At 35.7% G+C, this 18,080-nt stretch overlaps 1 protein-coding gene across 1 annotated transcript; it reads right to left on the reverse strand.

Moving 5' to 3' along the window:
- Positions 1–561: 561 nt before the first annotated feature.
- Positions 562–5,578, reverse strand: LOC145722838 (beta-defensin 110). The gene is made up of 2 exons (XM_081827480.1): positions 5,524–5,578; positions 562–710 (listed from the first exon to the last, which is right to left on the reverse strand). The coding sequence occupies exons 1-2, from the start codon at positions 5,576–5,578 to the stop codon at positions 562–564; spliced, it is 204 nt and encodes a 67-aa protein (XP_081683606.1).
- Positions 5,579–18,080: the final 12,502 nt, after the last annotated feature.

The raw sequence follows: 18,080 nt of genomic DNA on the forward strand, positions 1-18,080 counted from the left end.
AAATATATCTTTTAAAAAATAATAAATAAGGACAGAAATTGGAACTGATTGTGATTACCTTTGTTCTTCTGTTCTTATATTAATCCTTCTCTTACTTCAGCTCTTTCTCTCATGAGCAGGATCTGCACTCTCTATATATAGTCTCACAAACCCTGTGGTTATGTATTTTCATGGCATAATCTATAGAGCAATGTTTAATGATAAAATGGCAGCACATTTCCATTGGAAGCTTGCATCTAAGAATGTTTCTCCCATTTCTTTGACTTCGGGATTCTTACACCATTACTTATGTCAACCAACACAAGCACATAGAACTTTGAAGAGTTCTTGGGGAACTTGCATAAAATAAATCTGCTCACTGCTGGCACCAAGAGATCAAGAGAAAATGCAATGTAAAGGCACCAGATACATGTGTGACATAGAACCACTTCTGAATGGCTCAATATTAAATTTTATTTAATTCTTTGAGATACACAGGCCTTGAAGGATATTCTGGGAAGACTTAGTAACACTGGTCCTCTCTTCTTGGAGCATGTATCTCTTTCTTGTCTTCTGTAAGCTTTACTTCTGCAAGCAGCAATGGGTTCCAGGTCGTATGCAGAAAGCAATCCTAATTTCACTTTCATGGCACTCAACTCTACATCGGCCATTACCCTTTCTGCACTCTCTCCTCAAATCCAAGCTACCATATTGGGGATATTTCTTTTTGGCTGTAAGAAGGAAAGAATGACTGAAATTAGCAACTTAGCTGTGACACACCCATATTTTAAAAGGAGAAAGTCCAAGAAGTAAAAGATTTTCGTGTAGGTCAAAAAATATGTCCCCCTTCTAATTAATGACGGAAAATCCTATTGAGCCAAGTTTAAGTGAACGTACCTGAAAATCAGGGAAGTGTCTTGGACCTAAGTTAGGTCCAAGGGAAATCCTGAAAATCAGCAAGTGTCTTGGACCTGAGTTAGGTGTGCCAGCTTGCTTCCTTACAAGTGACTGTATAGTAACTCAAGGATAGTTCCCCAAATCAACAGTCCAAAAAGTGTTCATAATTGACCTCTCAGGCTTAGTCTCTACAATTATCCAATTGCATTTGAGCTCTCCCTTTTCTGCTCTCACAAACATTATTTAGACAAAACATTGTACTTTTTGGGTTCTTCAAGAGATTTCTACTGCAGCTTGATTTTACTTTTCCAAAATGTTGAGAGAGAGGCAATGTTAAGCAATTTGTCTGAATTCCTACAACTTCCCTGGGTATTTTGGGATTTACTTCCACAAAGAAATTATCTAACTTATACACATGTCTGATGACAGCGTTGATTTAAAAAATAGGAATGACTAGAGGGTGAGGCCATTTTTTGCCATTACAAGATTGCTAACATTACCAGTGCTCTGAACTACATGTTTTATCTTGTAGCTTGGAGATTGACTTTCACTTAAAGTTTATATTTATGGTAGTTGGAGCTATTTGGGGAATTGGGAGATGTTGGTCTGATAGGTTGTAAGATTCATTCCAAGCCAAATATATTTTAACTTTATATTTCACAATATGTGCTGGCCCATGAGTTTTCAGAAACCCTATGTTTTCAAGTATTTTTTTTTTATACACATCACTTTTGATAAGTAATCACCTTACTCATGTGGTGAGATTGAGGGGAACTGGTGTGGGAGAATTCTAAATATTGCCAATTGCTGACCAAAGGGCAGACTCAAATATTTTTGTATACTCGTGGTATGAAAGCAAATAAATTTTGCCACTAATTTCAACCATGAATTAGGTTTGGTGTTCTAATCAGTCCCTTTAAAGACCAGGCCTTTCTACCTACACATTCCGTCTGCATTTCCAAAAGTTTGGTGGTGAGTAGTGATACTTCTTAATGAATACCTAGACTCAGAGCTACATTATCTATATTATTGGTATAAATAGTTGATTTAAAACCTAACTCTTCTATTAAAATGACCTCTCTTCTAACTATAATTGAAGCAATGCATAATATGACACAATTTACAGCAGAAAAAAATAGTTACTTTGCACAGATTAAATGTTAATTTCTAAATGTCATTTTTTATTGCATAACTTCTAAGGAATTACTATTATCAAGCCCATGGATGATTTGCCAGTGACAGAAACCTGAATTATATTCACTTTAGACATGAGGACTGTCACACTTGTCACACCGTATTCCACCCTAAACTGACCTCACCCCTTCTCTTATTCATTGGTTGTCTTATTTCACCTTTCTAAAAATATTGTCTTCTTTCTTCTCATTTTGAGCTCTAAATATAAGTATTCCCCAAGCTTGTGTCTTTGGATTGCTGATATTCATCTTTGCAAGCCCCCCACCCACTCATTCCACTATTAGGCATACTCCCTGTGAAGCTCTAACTCAATCCCTAGTGCAGGGTTTCTCACCCTAAACACTATTGACCTTTTGAGTTGGACAATTCTTTGCTGTGGGATGCTATCCTGTTCACTGAAGAATGTTTAGCAGCATCCTTGGCTTCTATTCATTAGATACCAACAGTACCAGCTGTGACAATCTAAAAGTTCTCCAGACATTGCCTAATGTCTCCTTGGGGGTAAAGTTGCCTCTAATTGAAAATACTGTTTTCGGTGATTAAAATTACTGTTCTGGTGATGCCGTGATAAGCCAAACATATTGTTTTCAGCCTCAGATACATTGTTCAAATACTGTCTTTTCTCTGAAGTCTCTTCTGATCACTTTCAGGGAAGTAAGCTCTCTTTCCACTGCTTTCACAAAGCACTTCATATGTATCATTCAGACTGCATCTATTAACATGTTCACATGCTAGGGAATTTCTTTAAACAATATACAAAGTTTTACTTAATATATAAGCTAGAAATGGGCAAGATATTTCCTAAAATATATTTCAACCCATAATTTATTTTTATTTTCATTCACCTGCCATTTTGTTCTTTAGGCTACCATTAACCTCGTTGGAAACAGGGGGAAAATCATGACTATTCTTTCAGCACAAAACCATACTATCCTGGGGCACCTTGGTGGCTCAGTCAGTTGGGTGTCTGCCTTCGCTCAGGTCATGATCCTGGGATCCTGGGATCCTGAGATCAAGCCCCACGTTGGATCCCCTGCTCAGTGAGGAGTCTGGTTCTCCCTCTCCCTCTGACCCTCTACCCTGCTCATGTTCTCACTCACACTCTCTCTCAAATGAATAAATAACAAATCTTTTTTAAAAAAACTACACTATTTTATATTCAAAGTACATGTTAGATTTAAAGAGAAGTGATTCTTGGCAATAACACATTTTTTTTTTTTTTAGTTTGGCAGATGAAGTAAAACAATACATGAGAATGAAACAATACCTCAGTTCTAGACATTTGGTGCATTTATAGCCTCTAAAAATGAAGAGGAAAGTTAAGTGACTTCAATGGAAATTTTCCAGCGTAGACAGTTGAATGGCTTTTATCTGGACATCTTTTCATCTGTAACTGTCTGAATGGAAAAAGAACGAGGTTTTCTACCTCAATTTTGAGTAAGGACTTTTATACTTTGCAAGTGAGATATAAAAAACAACTGAAGAACTCTAAAAGAACCATACATATGACATTTTATGAAATTTAAGTCAATAACCATACATTGGTGAACTGTAAGTTGAAAGACAATATCCTTATTGCTTTATTATTTTCTACAATGTCTATATTTCCTACCACATCTTTTCTAAATTTGTGGAAAAAATATGTATCTAGACATTTTTTTTTAATTTGAGATTCTTTTTTGTCAGTAATGGTAGTTCTCTAAAAGTTTGGTTGATGTGTGCTTAACAAGGACAGTGGCCTTACTTTGAAAATACAAGAAAAAATATACAAAAAGTTAGTAACACTGATGTTGTAACCTATGGTACTGTATCCCCAACTGGTTTTTAATTTCTAAGTCTGCAGGACACATGATTTTTCAGTTTGTTGATAAATGCATGAATAGCTTTAATTATTGGTAGGAGCACCTGATATAGCTGTTACGAAGAAAAAAAATAAGTGACTAAAACAGAAAAATGCTTGATATAGTGATCTAGTCATGCTAGCTATTGTTGAAATTAAAAGAAGAAAAAGATTTATCACATGTTCAAAGCTGTATGAATCTGTATAGAATTCCTTTTTGGCCCTTTCTAGAACTGGAAAAAAAATTCAGAGATCCTTTTGAATTTTTGAATGGAGGGAATTTTTGAATGGAGAGAAAGGAAGTTATTCTCTTAGTTAGATGAGCAATTAATTGTATTTCTTTGTTACTTCAATGATGCTTGATCTGATCTCTATTTAGAATTTTATCCACTTGCAACTTTTAAATGATAATTTGGCAGTTTATTATGTAAGCATTGTATACATTTTTAGATTGCCATGACTGACTCTATAATATTTACAATGAAAGAACAAGTTATTTACTCTCCTAGGCCTCTATTATAATTTCTATTGGGTCTAAAGAAATCAGTCAGGTACTAAAAAAGGAATATTTTCCTGAGAGGTAGAGAATTTGAGCCTAATTTTAGCGCCAATTAGGTAGACTTAAACTAATCCTTTCATCTTAATCTCTTTAAAAAGAAGGTAGTAGACTCAATGGTCTTTTCTTTTCCAAAATGTATTATTCTATTTCTGTACAATTCATACTTAAACATTAACTCCGGAGGAGAGAATCTTGTTACATACCTGATGTGAAAAGGTAGCCTTTGAGGGTGGAAAAAAAAATCTCATGAAAAACATAGCTTGTGTACAAGGTATTACACTCAACATCCATGTGATCTGTAGCACTGAGAGAGAAAGGTAGTGACCAAAAATAGAGAAAGAAAGGCCAACAACGGACATGATTTGCCTATATACTGAGAACGGAATAGTAAGAAAGGCTTCTGCTCATTGGAGGTAGTATACGGGTATACGTTAAAAAGAACCAAAAAAAAAAAAGCAAAATAGATCTTTCTCTAATACTGAACCATTTATTCCTTACCAGCTGATTATGCTAAAGAACATTTTTTTCCAGTAAAAATCGATTCTAACAAATTGCTTCAGAATGAAGCTGATGAGACTAATGTATTGATCTAATTGGTTTTTTTTAATTATTATGTTAGTCACCATAGACTACATCATTAGTTTCTGATGTAGTGTTCCATGATTCATTGCGTATAACACCCAGTGCTCCATGCAATACGTGCCCTCCTTGTTTTGAAATCAGTTTAGATATATAGAAGAGTTGCAAAGGTAATAGAGGTGAAACTCCCAATATGGTAACATCTCACGTAACCAGGCTTACGTTATCAAAACTAAGAAATAAACATTGGTATAATACTATCAACTAAACTGCAAATTTTATTCACATTTCACCAGTTTTCCCACTAGTCTTTAAATTTTTTTTTTTCTATTCGGGGGTCCAAGCCAGAATACCACATTGCAGTTAGTATAAAAATCTTTTAATCCCTATGTTATTACCATACTTTTAACAAGAAACAACTTATGTCTTCTCAAATTCATTAGCACAAATAAGCCCATAAACATTTTCATGTTACCTGGTAAAATTGTGACCCAAAAGAGCAGAATAAAGAAAAAGAGATGAATCTTCATGGTGGAGTTTCTTAGGAAAAAAAAAAAAAAGTGTCACCAGATCTTTTTCAAGTCAGGGGTTTCCAAGTAAGAAAACAGAGAATCCTTTTATTTATAGATTCTCCTGGGAAGTGATTTTAACTACTGAGCCTTATCAGTAGTGAGAACATTTGTATGCTTGGTTGAATTGTGCCATGCTCAAAGAACACAGTCACAAGAATTATTACTAAATTTTTCCCATAAAAGTAAAACCCACCTGTGTTACCTTAAATAGACTCTCCTGGAAGTACAAACTTTAAGAGACTTGTAGAGGAAATGTGTTTGGATTGCTAAAACATCAGGGTGGAAATGTTATAGCAATACATTCCTCTATTATATGTTACATATGATGCCAAATATTCTAATATTTTAGTATTAAATTACTGAATGTCTGAAACATTGGATTTTATAGCTGTAAGTTTCCATTGAGATTTTGTTTACAGATGAGAACCAGAGAGGTTGAATGATTTATTTCAATTCATACACTATGTAATTATTTAAGTGTAACGTGATCAAGAAATTCTGGATTCACTGATGAGTATGGGAAATACTGTACACAATAGATTTTTAAGTATGACTTATGAATTCCTTATAATAAATCATCTGATTTCACAATTCTAATGTCTAATGTTTTTAATTCTGTTGATGGAACTGGAAGTATATTCTGATCCAATTTGCATATTGCCCACATCTATTATTTCAGATACAGGAGGAAAAGCTGGAAGTTTCACACAATACCCAGAAGCTGATGCTGTAAACAGAGAACAACTAATTGATCCTCTCCTACCACCAAGTCAAGAGATTTTCTAGGACAATGGTTCTTAAACTTTAGCTACATCACAATCCCCTAGAGGGCTTGTTAAAAACAAATTGCAAGGCCCCACCTCCAGCGTTTCTGATTTAGTTGGTCTAGAATGGAACCTAACAATTACATTTCTAACAAGATCCTGGAATGCTAAGACTGGTAGAAGAGGCCACATATTACTCCAGGAAACCTGATTCATTCATTCTATTAACCATCAGAGAAAATGAATCCCAGGGTCATAGAATCTATGTCACAGATGAGTGAAGAATGTGAGGCTGCTTAGGGATAATCAGACCCTCTCATGTTACAGGTGAGAAAAGTGAAATCAAAAGAGATTAACTTACTTGCTTAGCATTCCTTATCCTTTACCAAAAAAAATGTTTCAAATGATAAAGTACAAATGGAAACTGGATTTAAATCAAATGTGAGGAACTTGACTTAGCTATGCTTTCTTTCTAGAAAGAAAAAAACCCTGAAAATTCAGCCTCAGCTGATAGGAGGAAGACCACTTCAATGTGTCACCATGCAATATTTATTCGACGAATAGTTATTGAGCAGTAAAATTTGCCAACGTGGAATTTGCTATAAGCTGATGGCGTATAAAAAAAAAAACCAGAGTTTGAATATTAATGTTGGAGGGTGACATCAACCAAAGTGGTGGGGTAAAGACCTCTTGAGAATCCGCCCCTCAGTAAAAGCAATGAAAAAAAACTGTTGAAAACTGTCAGAATTAACTTTTTCAGAGCTCTGAAAATTAACAAAAGGCTTGGAACAACTCAGAGTCCTAATTTAAGAAAAATGTTTATTTTTCATACATACATAAATCAATCTATTTATTTATTCTTTTTAAATTTTTAATCATTTTATTAAAATATTTTAATTCCATATTGAAATATTGATTATGATTTTCATGTATTCTTTTTTTTAAAGATTTTATTTTTTATTTGACAGAGAAGCAAGAGAGCATAAGCAGGGGGAGCAGTAGAAGGAGAGGGAGAAGCAGGCTCCACGCTGAGCAGGGAGCCCGATGCGAGGCTCGATCCCAGCACTCTGCGATCATGACCTGAGCAGAAGGCACACGCTTAACCAACCATCTGAGCCACTCAGGTGCCCCGGTTTTCACGTATTCTGACAATCTTTTTTTCTGTTGTCTAATAGGATGATAAGCTCGTGTTTATGTTTTTTCTCGGGTCGATTGGGATCGTATGTGATTACACATTTTGATACAAAAGTAGGTAGTTTGATATTTTTTTCAGTTCCACAATCCCTTTGCACTGAAATGATAAGTATTACTATATCCAACCCGAGTAAGATACATTAATATATGCAATTAATTTGCATTTACTGTTATGTGACAGGTCACAATAAAGTGTGACCTGTCAAAAAGTGTTGCTAGTTATGCATGCCTCTCATTTGTTTGCTGTGATAATATTTATTATAAATGTTTAAGTATTTTACAATATTGCATATAAAGATGTAAAAATTTTAAAGTATATACCTAAACTAGTGGTGAACTGTATATAGTCCATGTGTGCAGGAAATATATGCCAGTACAGAATTAAATGTGCTAGGATTTTATTAGGGGAAATACCTGTAGGAGCAAAAGAAGGGAGTTAGGGAAGTTTAGGAGAGCATCAGACTGGGATGCAAAGCTGATCCTGAGTGAAGTAGACAAAAAACATTTGGATGAATGCATCCATAGGCTCCTGTGTAAATGACAAAAAGTTCAGAAAGGCCATAAAGGACTACTCCCCACAAAATCAGCAATCCAAGGAATCCTGTGTCTCTCAGGAAAGTGTCTGCTTTAGTAACCTTGCCGCAACCTGTGAAGGGTGTGGCCTCAGCACAAATGCAGAGATTTATCTCAAAGTCTATCAGCTGGGGCCTGTGATCAATTACAGTCACATTTCATGGCTATCTAAATTTGCCCTTTATGTCATGTAAATTTATTTCTCCACCTAGGTTTGAGGAGCAGCTCCTCCATGATTCCTTTGAATCCTTCTTGAAGGCAAACTTAGAAGATATTAGTGAGATAAATCTTAGCCTCTATCACTATTATTGATTGCTGGGTCTCAAATGGTACTTACCCTCTCCCTCCTCTACTGTCCATCCTAAATACCCTTCACCCTAGCTAGCACATCAGGAGGTTTGGTGGCTTTTCTGGAGATGTGATATAAGTCTTACTCCTTATAAGTTTGAACCCTTGATAATAATATATTTTAATTGATTGTTCCTGCACATATTTATAAACAATTATAATGGAGCAAGGAAATACCACAAGTGTTCTATATGTTCTGACTCTTCAGTTTTCTTGCATTTGTTCCATATCACCCACAGGGACATCTGCTTTTGCCATGTAAAGGGTCTGAAATCACTTGAATCTAGAATCTTTCATTTGTTAACTTCAAAGTTGTTTCTGAAGACACCATGACAGGGTGGGTCTACTGAAAGATTGTTCTTAAAAGTTATGCCTCCTCAAAATTTTTCGACTGCCTGGGGTTCAACATGATCTACTTGTAGCCACTAACTCCATGGTAGATGAAACTGGTTTTTGGAACTACACTGCCATAGAATAAACTCTCTGCGTGTGTGAATGAAGTTATCTAAGGAAGACGCAATGCAAATTTACCATGTACCTTCATGACAGTTATTTGGCATTGCTCAAGCTTTAATATTAAATTGTATTTCTTTATTCATTACAAAGATATAAGAGCAGATGTTCTCACCTCTGAATGATGCTAGGGAATGATCTCGTTCTAGCTTCATATATCTGTTTGTTCCATTCTGTCATCCATTGTTTATAATAGTCTTATATGATGGCATAGAAAATGTCACAGATCCAGGGCAGAAAGAAATATTTTCCTGTTCATTACAGATCATTTTTCCCTGCCCATTAAGTCTTTTGCAATTCACATCCACAGCCATATTGCTATGGTGGTTTTTTTCTAGTTTTGGCTATTAGAAAATAGGAATAAATGAAATCTGTAATCCAGCCATGGCACATGAAATGTCCTGAGCCCTGTGGATTTAGAGCAGGGGTCAGGAAACGGCTCTCAGGCCAAATTGGCCCATTGACTGTTTTTATAAATAAAGTTTTTGGAACACAGCCCCACCCATTTGTTTATGTGTTGTCTAGGCTGCCTCTGTTCATGGCAAAGTGGATTGCAGCGGAGCTAGCTGTTGCCTATAAAGCCCAAAATATTTACCTATCTGAAATTTCACCTTTACAGAAAAAGTTCACCAACCCTTGATTTAGGCTTTTGCATTAATACTATAGAGTATTTTCAGGAGAGAAAATGACAGCACACCCCAAGATTACAACTTTGATTCTTATCTCTTCATCTCTACATCCCGAATTCCTCTTTCATCCTCCTCAATTATTATTAATTCAACAACTACTTGTTAAGAATCTACCAAATGTTAAGTTTGGCTTCAGGATCCATGGAAGACAAAAACAATAGGGTCTGTGCCCTTTGCTTCAGTATTATCCCTTCTCTGAAAGTTTTCCTGGAAGTTTCTCACAAACATGACTACCTCTTCCTTTGCCTTCCCTTAGCTCTTTATTTGTTTCACTCATTCTGCTTTTATATCATTGTATCCGTGTTAGGGTTCTTGGAAACAATATTCTAAGTTTTTTTTTTTTTTTTAAGATTTTATTTATTTATTTATTTGAGAGAGAGAATGACAGAGAGAGAGAGAGAGAGCACATGAGATGGGGGAGGGTCAGAGGGAGAAGCAGACTCCCTGACGAGCAGGGAGCCTGATGCGGGACTTGATCCCGGGACTCCAGGATCATGACCTGAGCCGAAGGCAGTCGCTTAACCAACTGAGCCACCCAGGCGCCCCACAATATTCTAAGTCTTGAACAAAAAGAGGATCTGTAATGGGCGAAATTATCGCAATCTCTAATTTTGATTTTGTCACTCATCTGTATTTTCTCCTTCAGGTTTAATAATTATATCTTCCTTGAAATGGACCAGAAAATTGTGAAAATCTTTTCAACACAACACTAACTTGTCATGATAAGAAATATATATTAAAGTTATACAAAATTGTGATAGGCCTTTGGAAATTTTACAAGATGACAAGGAGGTTGAAATTAAAACTTCAGGGGCGCCTGGGTGGCTCAGATGGTTAAGCGTCTGCCTTTGGCTCAGGTCATAATCCTAGGGTCCTGGGATCAAGTCCCGCATCGGGCTCCCTGCTCAGCGGGGAGCCTGCTTCTCCCTCTCCTGCTCCCCCTGCTTGTGCTTTCTCTCTCTCTGTCAAATAAGTAAAATCTTAAAAAAAAAAAAAAAGAAATTAAAACTTCACTTCTACACATATTGGCACAAGACAAATATTTATGGTATTGATTTTATTTATTTTAGTTCCATCAACATGTCTTTATGAATCATAATGTGAAAGATGTTATTTTATTATATTTGCAAGCATTGTTTTCCTCTAGCTTATATATCACCTCTCCAAATTTTGTGGGGGAAATATGTGCCTCTACATATTACTTATACTACCAAAGACTGGATTTGATTATAGAGAAAGTAAGAGCTTGCTAAATGATTGGAAAGATATCTTTAAAAAAATGTGCATGTTTTGAAATGAAGAGAAAGAGTAGTTAAAAAACTAATGGGAAGAATATTTTATTTTTTTCCCCTGTCCTTAAACAGAGTTTAAGGAGGCATAAGCCTGCTGTATACATTTTTTTTTTTAATCAACTAATGGACAACCTCCTAGAGCTCTTATAAAGATTAATAGAGTCAATTCAAATAAAACACTTAGCAAAAGATTCAATACACGTGAATGGAAACACCATCTATTTAGGCTATTCTTAATGAAAACCCCTATTAGTGATGGTGTAAACCCGAAGCTCAAGTGGTCATTGGACGCAGAGAGTTGAGACTGTTAGTACTGGCTTTTTGTTCATTAAACTCAAGTGATGCAGACACAAGACTTAGAGAAATAGAAGCATAGAAAAGCATTTACCCTGAGCACTCTTATTTAAACTCATATTATTATTTATCCTGTAATTTAGTTCTCAGAGGTTCAAACAATCAAGCATGCCTGGAATCTTCTCAAAATTAGAAACTTAAGTTATGCTCACTTTATCAAACAGGGGCCCATCTTTTGGCAATTCTTTTTTTGTTTTGTTTTGTTTTGTTTTGAGAGAGAGAGAAGGGTCAGAGGGAGAGGGAGAGAGAGAATCCTAAGCATGCTCCAAACCCAGCACAGAGCCCCACATGGTGCTCAACCTCACGACCCTGAGATCATGACCCGAGCCAAAATCAAAAGTCTGCCTCTCAATGGACTGAGATACCCAGGTGCCCCTTCTGGCAATTCTTAATGTTTGATACTGTTTGCCCACAAGTCCTCCTGGAAACAATCATATCCTTTGTATGGGTCCATGTTTGTTCCTGCTTCACTTCTCTAAGAGTTCCTTACTTTGTAACTTTCCTTTTTCTGCTCCATAAATTGGGGATTCCTAAAGATTGTGTCTTCAGTTTTGCTTTTTTCTTCTATCCACATGTCCACCCAGTCATTCCATTAATATTTATTGGGTTTTTACTATTATATGTCACATTCTCTTCTGTCCTCTAGGAAGATCAAATAACCAAACAGGTGCTTTTGCCTTCATGGAACTTGTTCAATACCAAATCTCACTCATCCTATGTCATGTCTTCCTTGAATACTTTTTAAAAAGCTATTATTTCTTCCTTTGACAGCAATAGTATTTATTTTGTTTTATTTCATTTCATTTCATTTTATTTTATGTATGTATGTATTACATATAAGCAACAGAAATTTATTTCTTAGAGTTCTGGAAGCTGAGAAGTACAAGATCAAGATGCTGGCAGATTTGGCATATGGTGAGGGTCTGCTTCCAGTGTCATAGATGGCTGTCTTCTTGCTGTATCTTCCCATGGTAGAAACACAGAAGGAGCTCTGTAGGACCCCCTTTATAAGGGCACTAATCCTATTCATGAAGGTTTCCCCTTCTTTTTTTTTTAAGATTTTATTTATTTATTTGAGAGAGAGAATGAGACAGAGAGAGAGCATGAGAGGGGGGAGGGTCAGAGGGAGAAGCAGACTCCCTGCCGAGCAGGGAGCCCGATGCGGGACTCGATCCTGGGACTCCAGGATCATGACCTGAGCCGAAGGCAGTTGCCCAACCAACTGAGCCACCCAGGCGCCCAAGGGTTTCCCCTTCTTGACCTAATCACCTCCCAAAGGCCCTACCTCCAAATACCATTACATTGGGGATTAGGTTTCAATATATAAATTTTGAGAGGAAACAAACATTCAGTCCATAGCAGGCACCACTGTGGTAGAAGGTGTTGGTGTCTACAGGGAATATGCCCTTATCCAGCCATTCTTAATTTGCATGCAGAGTCACCTCCAGGTGACATTAGCCTCAGGATGTCAGGTTAGATTTGGTTCAGATACTCACTCTTGCTGAGATAAAACAATCATCCTCCTTCTTATTTCCATGGGAGTATTTTAAGGGCTGGAAAGCATTTCCAGTAACTTCCTTAGAATACAAACCATCTTGATATATATCTTCTTTCCTAGAAGACTCCTCACCTAGATGTCTCAGGATAGTTACAGTAGATCAGATGTCCTTCTGTCTCTCACTCTCTTTTTTCATTGTTGTTGTTGAGGTATAATGACATATACCATGATATTAGTTTTAGGTATACAATATAATTATTTGATATTTATATACATTGTGTTATATACATTTATATATCACTGTAGTAAGTCTAGTTAACATCCGTCACCATACTTAGTTACAAAAGTTTTTCCTTGTGATGACAACTTTTAAGATCTACTCTTTCAGCAACTTGCAAATAAGCAATACAATATTATTAACTATAGTCATCGTGTTGTACATTATATCCCCATGACATTTATTTTCTAATTGCAAGTTTGTATCTTTTGACCCCCTTTACTCATCATAATATTTTATTTGAATCACTCTTATGGCACTGATTACATTTTACCTTGATGTGGAATTCCACTGATACACAACCCAGATGACATTTTAATCACACAGATGATTAAAATAACTGCTAGGAAATTTACTTACAGAGAGAAAGTAAAGACATCTGTCTAGCCAGAGTTATATCATAAAACTATTCCTATGAAATTTCTTACCCCATTTTTGAACAGGAAGTTTAAACCTCCAAAAAGCTACAAGAAAAAATATAAGCAGTTAAGATACTGTAAAAAAAGAAAAATAATGTTGTTAATGTCAACCTAACCATCATGTATTGGTTAACTATAAGCCATTCATCATTTTCATTGCTGTATTTTCACTTTTTCTTTTTTCTCCTATATCATAACTCTCCAAATTGAATGGTGGAAATGAATGACTATAGTTATTACATAGAATAAAACACACAGAGAAAGAGAGAGAAAGGTATTCATGAAATAAGGAAACAACCTTTTAATTTGTAGGCATGCCCTAGCAAGTAGTTCTGACTACTGAGGCTTATCACTTTTGAGACCATTTGCATCCTTTGATGAATAGTGTCATGTGCAAAGAGCTGACAGTGAGGAAAAGTCTATTTTATTTTCATATAAAATATCATCTGTCTGTACTAATCTTAAAATGTCCCTTTTTGCAGAAGACCCTAAGGGGCATTATAATCCCACTAGCAGTGGATTTAACTTACTAAAACATCAAGGTAAAAATGATACCTCAGTGATCCCATCCATCTTTTACACACATTTCAAAGACACTTCCCATTCCAATATCAAAATGTTCAAAATGCTCAATATTAGGACACCTAAGACCCTAGAATTAGAATTTACCACAGAGATTTTTTATTGCATAGATGTATACAGTAAGGTCCAGAGAACATGAGTGAATTATCATAGTTCTTTTTATGTATATTAATTTTAAAGTATATGATAAGAATGGGAATTTGTTAACAATTCAAAAGTCATCCTAACCCACTTATGTATGCCTTCTAAGTAAAATTATGCATATCATGGCACAAAAATCTTATTCATGAAGCCTAGTACTATTCTCTTATTTTTACTGTGTTGTCTCAGAGATATTTCTGATCCAGTCTGCCTGTGAACCATTTTCCATATTTGACACACAAAAAAACCAATGAATTAACAACAGAACATGGAGGACACCATCAGCTGTTAGATCAACCTGGAGTTTTATGCCTCCCAGCTACCTGTCCATGTCTTACTACCTTGACTATAATAATGTGGCTTTACCAATGTTATGAAGAAAGAGAACATAAGAAATGGATAAAGATCCAGAATGATGACATGGCTGAATCTTCCTTCAGAATTTCAAGAAACCAGAACATGAAGACAGGGTGAGCTAAATGCGAGTGTTCATGACACTTGGAAAAATATATGAATTAATTGCTAATGACATTAAAAACAAGCCACTGAAAAAAGTGATCCCACTTATGTGCATCCTTGAGATTTATTAGGTGAAAGAACAAGTGAAATACATCATGGAATTGGGTGGCCATGTAACCAACTTGCACAAAATGGGGCTACAGAATCTGGCATGACAATCTCTTTGACAGGGGCACACAGGGAGAAAGTGAAGTAAAGGGATCAGTCTTAGCTGGCTGGCCCATAGCCGCTGGGGTATCTTGTCAATGAAGCACATGCATGTTTGCCTTACTTTTTCTTTTTTTTTTTTTTTGTAAGTTTTCCCAAATCATCCTCTTCTATTTCTTTGTACCATTCCTTTCAATAAAGAATTTGGCATTCATACCCTCACCCCAAATATCATGTTTAAAACAAAAATTCTCCTTTTAAGATTTTATTTTAAGTAATCTCTACCCAACATGGGACTCAAACTCACAACCTGGAGATCAAGAGTTGCAGGCTCTACCAACTGAGCCAGCAAGGTGCCCCAGAATAAAAATTCTTGAATAATCAGAAGCCAATCTTCTTAACTTCTTTTTTTTAAACTTATTTTAATCTCAGGGTTTTATCTGTAAAAAATAATCTCTTAACTATACTTTTCTTATAGGTGTTCTTGAGATTAAATTAAATATTTATGTTTGTGTGCATATATGTAGTAGACCTACACCTGTTAAGGTTCCAGCCAATGATATTTAGAAGCAAATTATCTACAGTTTTAAGGAGTGTTAAAAGTCTATCAGGCAAAAAAAAAAATTAAGTTTTTATATTATTTCAATGAATCTTCATAGCTCTTTGAGAATTTTTTTTTTTAGAAATTATGAAAATAAATGTCTTAAAGATTAAGTGACTTGTAAAGATTTGGGGGAATGAGTATCAGCATTCAGATATCAATTCCTGTTTGTCTACATCAGAACCAGACCTCTTAACTGAAATGCTCTTCTTAATCAAATCCCATGGCATCTACATTTTAAGAAAAAGCAAAGCAAAAATTTCTTATTCAAATTTAAGCAGCATAAAGTTAAAGTTAGAACTATAACTGATTCAAAAAATATCTTATCATGTCAAATATAAGTAGGTTGAAGGACTGTTTTCTCACTCATTTTATCCACATTCTACTGTTTTTTCCTCTCTGTGCTTGGTACCATATAGACTCACTTCTCTTTACCACTTATAGGATAAAACAAATGATCTATTCCAGTAATAGTATGGCATCCAATCCTTTTAGACTTATCAAAAAATTCTCACCATCTTGGATAATAAAAATGGTAAGAAAAAGTATATTCTATTTGTTGGTTAAATGGAGAAAAAGTTGTTTAAGCCAACAAATGAGTTCTGTTTATTTATAATACAAATTATTTTTGTACTTTCCCCACTAAAAGTCTTCATTACTTCTTATGTCAATAAAAATGTTTTACAGACTTTCTGGAAGAAAACAGTAAGATAAATCTAGCAAGCTCATACAAGTAAGATCACCTGAAAAAAAAAGTACAGATATAAAAAAAAAAAGATAAACCTTCAGAGATAACTTTTATTTTCCTTTACAGGACCCAGCTGGTTTGTGACAGAAGAGAAAGCTAATTTATCATTTACTACCTCTAGCTAAATCAAGCAGAGCCATAGGACATCATTCTGTCTTCCCACACGGATTTAACTGAGTTCAGGGATGAGAACAACAGGACCTCACTAAAGTTTTCTATCACTTTCTTTGCCTTGAAGCTACCAGCTGTGGGCTGTCTCTTCATAGTTCCAAAGTTCTAGTGCTCTATTCCAGTCTTAGATTCATGTTTCTGATGTTTGGAAACTGCACTCAGAGTTTGGGGAAATGTTTACAGACAACAAAGTAAAGGGCCAACTATTATACTTCTCTTTGTACTTTTTCCATTTTTCTGAGTATTAGCCTCATAGATATGAAAGACATTATCAAAAAATTAGTGTACTTTGAATATAGATTTTTTTAGATAATGTGTTATCAATGTCACTCTCCTGTATATAGTAATGACACTGTGGTTATACAGGAAGATACCATTGTATAAAGGGGATACATGCTAAAGTATTTCATATATTATAATGATAGCTAAAATTTACTTTTTTTTTCTGTGTTTAGAGAGTACAGTTATTCCCTTAGTGTTTTTTTTATTTTACATTTTTTTAAATTTTATTATGTTATGTTAATCACCATACATTACATCGTTAGTTTTTGATGTAGTGATCCATGATTCATTGTTTGTGCATAACCCCCAGTGCTCCATGCAGTACGTGCCCTTTTTAATACCCATCACCAGGCTAACACATCCCCCCAACCCCCTCCCCTCTAGAACCCTCAGTTTGTTTCTCAGAGTCCATAGTCTCTCATGGTTCGTCTCCCCCTCCAATTTCCCCCCCTTCATTTTTCCCTTCCTACTATCTTCTTTATTTTTTTTTATTAACATATAATGTATTATTTGTTTCAGAGGTACAGGTCTGTGATTCAACAGTCTTACACAATTCACAACACTCACCATAGCACACACCCTCCCCAAGGTCTATCACCCAGCCACCCCATCCCTCCCACCTCCCACCCCTCCAGCAACCCTTAGTTTGTTTCCTGAGATTAAGAATTCCTCATATCATTGAGATCATAGGATACATGTTTTTCTCTCACTGACTTATTTCGCTCAGCATAATGCCCTCCAGTTCCATCAACGTCATGGCAAATGGCAAGATTTCATTCCTTTTGATGGCTGCATAATATTCCATTGTATATACATACACCACATCTTCTTTAGCCATTCATCTGTCGATGAACATCTTGGCTCTTTCCATAGTTTGGCTATTGTGGACATTGCTGCTATAAACATCTGGGTGCATGTACCTCTTCGGATCACTACATTTGTATCTTTGGGGTAAATATCCAGTAGTGCAATTGCTGGGTCATAGGGCAGCTCTATTTTCAACTTGTTGAGGAACCTCCATACTGTTTTCCAGAGTGGCTGCACCAGCTTGCATTCCCATCAACAGTGTAGGAGGGTTCCCCTTTCTCCGCATCCCCGCCAACATCTGCCGTTTCCTGACTTGTTAATTTTAGCCATTCTGACTTGTGTGAAGTGGTATCTCATTGAGGTTTTGATTTGGATTTCCCTGATGCCGAGTGATGTTGAGCACTTTTTCATGTGTCTGTTGACCATTTGGATGTCTTCTTTGGAAAAATGGCTGTTCATGTCTTCTGCCCATTTCTTGATTGGATCATTTGTTCTTTGGGTGTTGAGTTTGATAAGTTCTTTATACATTTTGGATACTAGC

Source organism: Leptonychotes weddellii, chromosome 8, assembly GCF_054177405.1.
Source record: "Leptonychotes weddellii isolate Sample4059 chromosome 8, ASM5417740v2, whole genome shotgun sequence".
In the NCBI taxonomy this organism is placed as follows: domain Eukaryota; kingdom Metazoa; phylum Chordata; class Mammalia; order Carnivora; family Phocidae; genus Leptonychotes; species Leptonychotes weddellii.

Coding starts and splice junctions, on each gene's coding strand:
- LOC145722838 (XM_081827480.1), bottom strand. CDS start 5,578: ATGAAGATTCATCTCTTTTTCTTTATTCTGCTCTTTTGGGTCACAATT. Junction 711..5,523: donor TTGGGTCACAATTTTACCAG/GTAACATGAAAA, acceptor TCCTTCTTACAG/CCAAAAAGAAATATCCCCAA.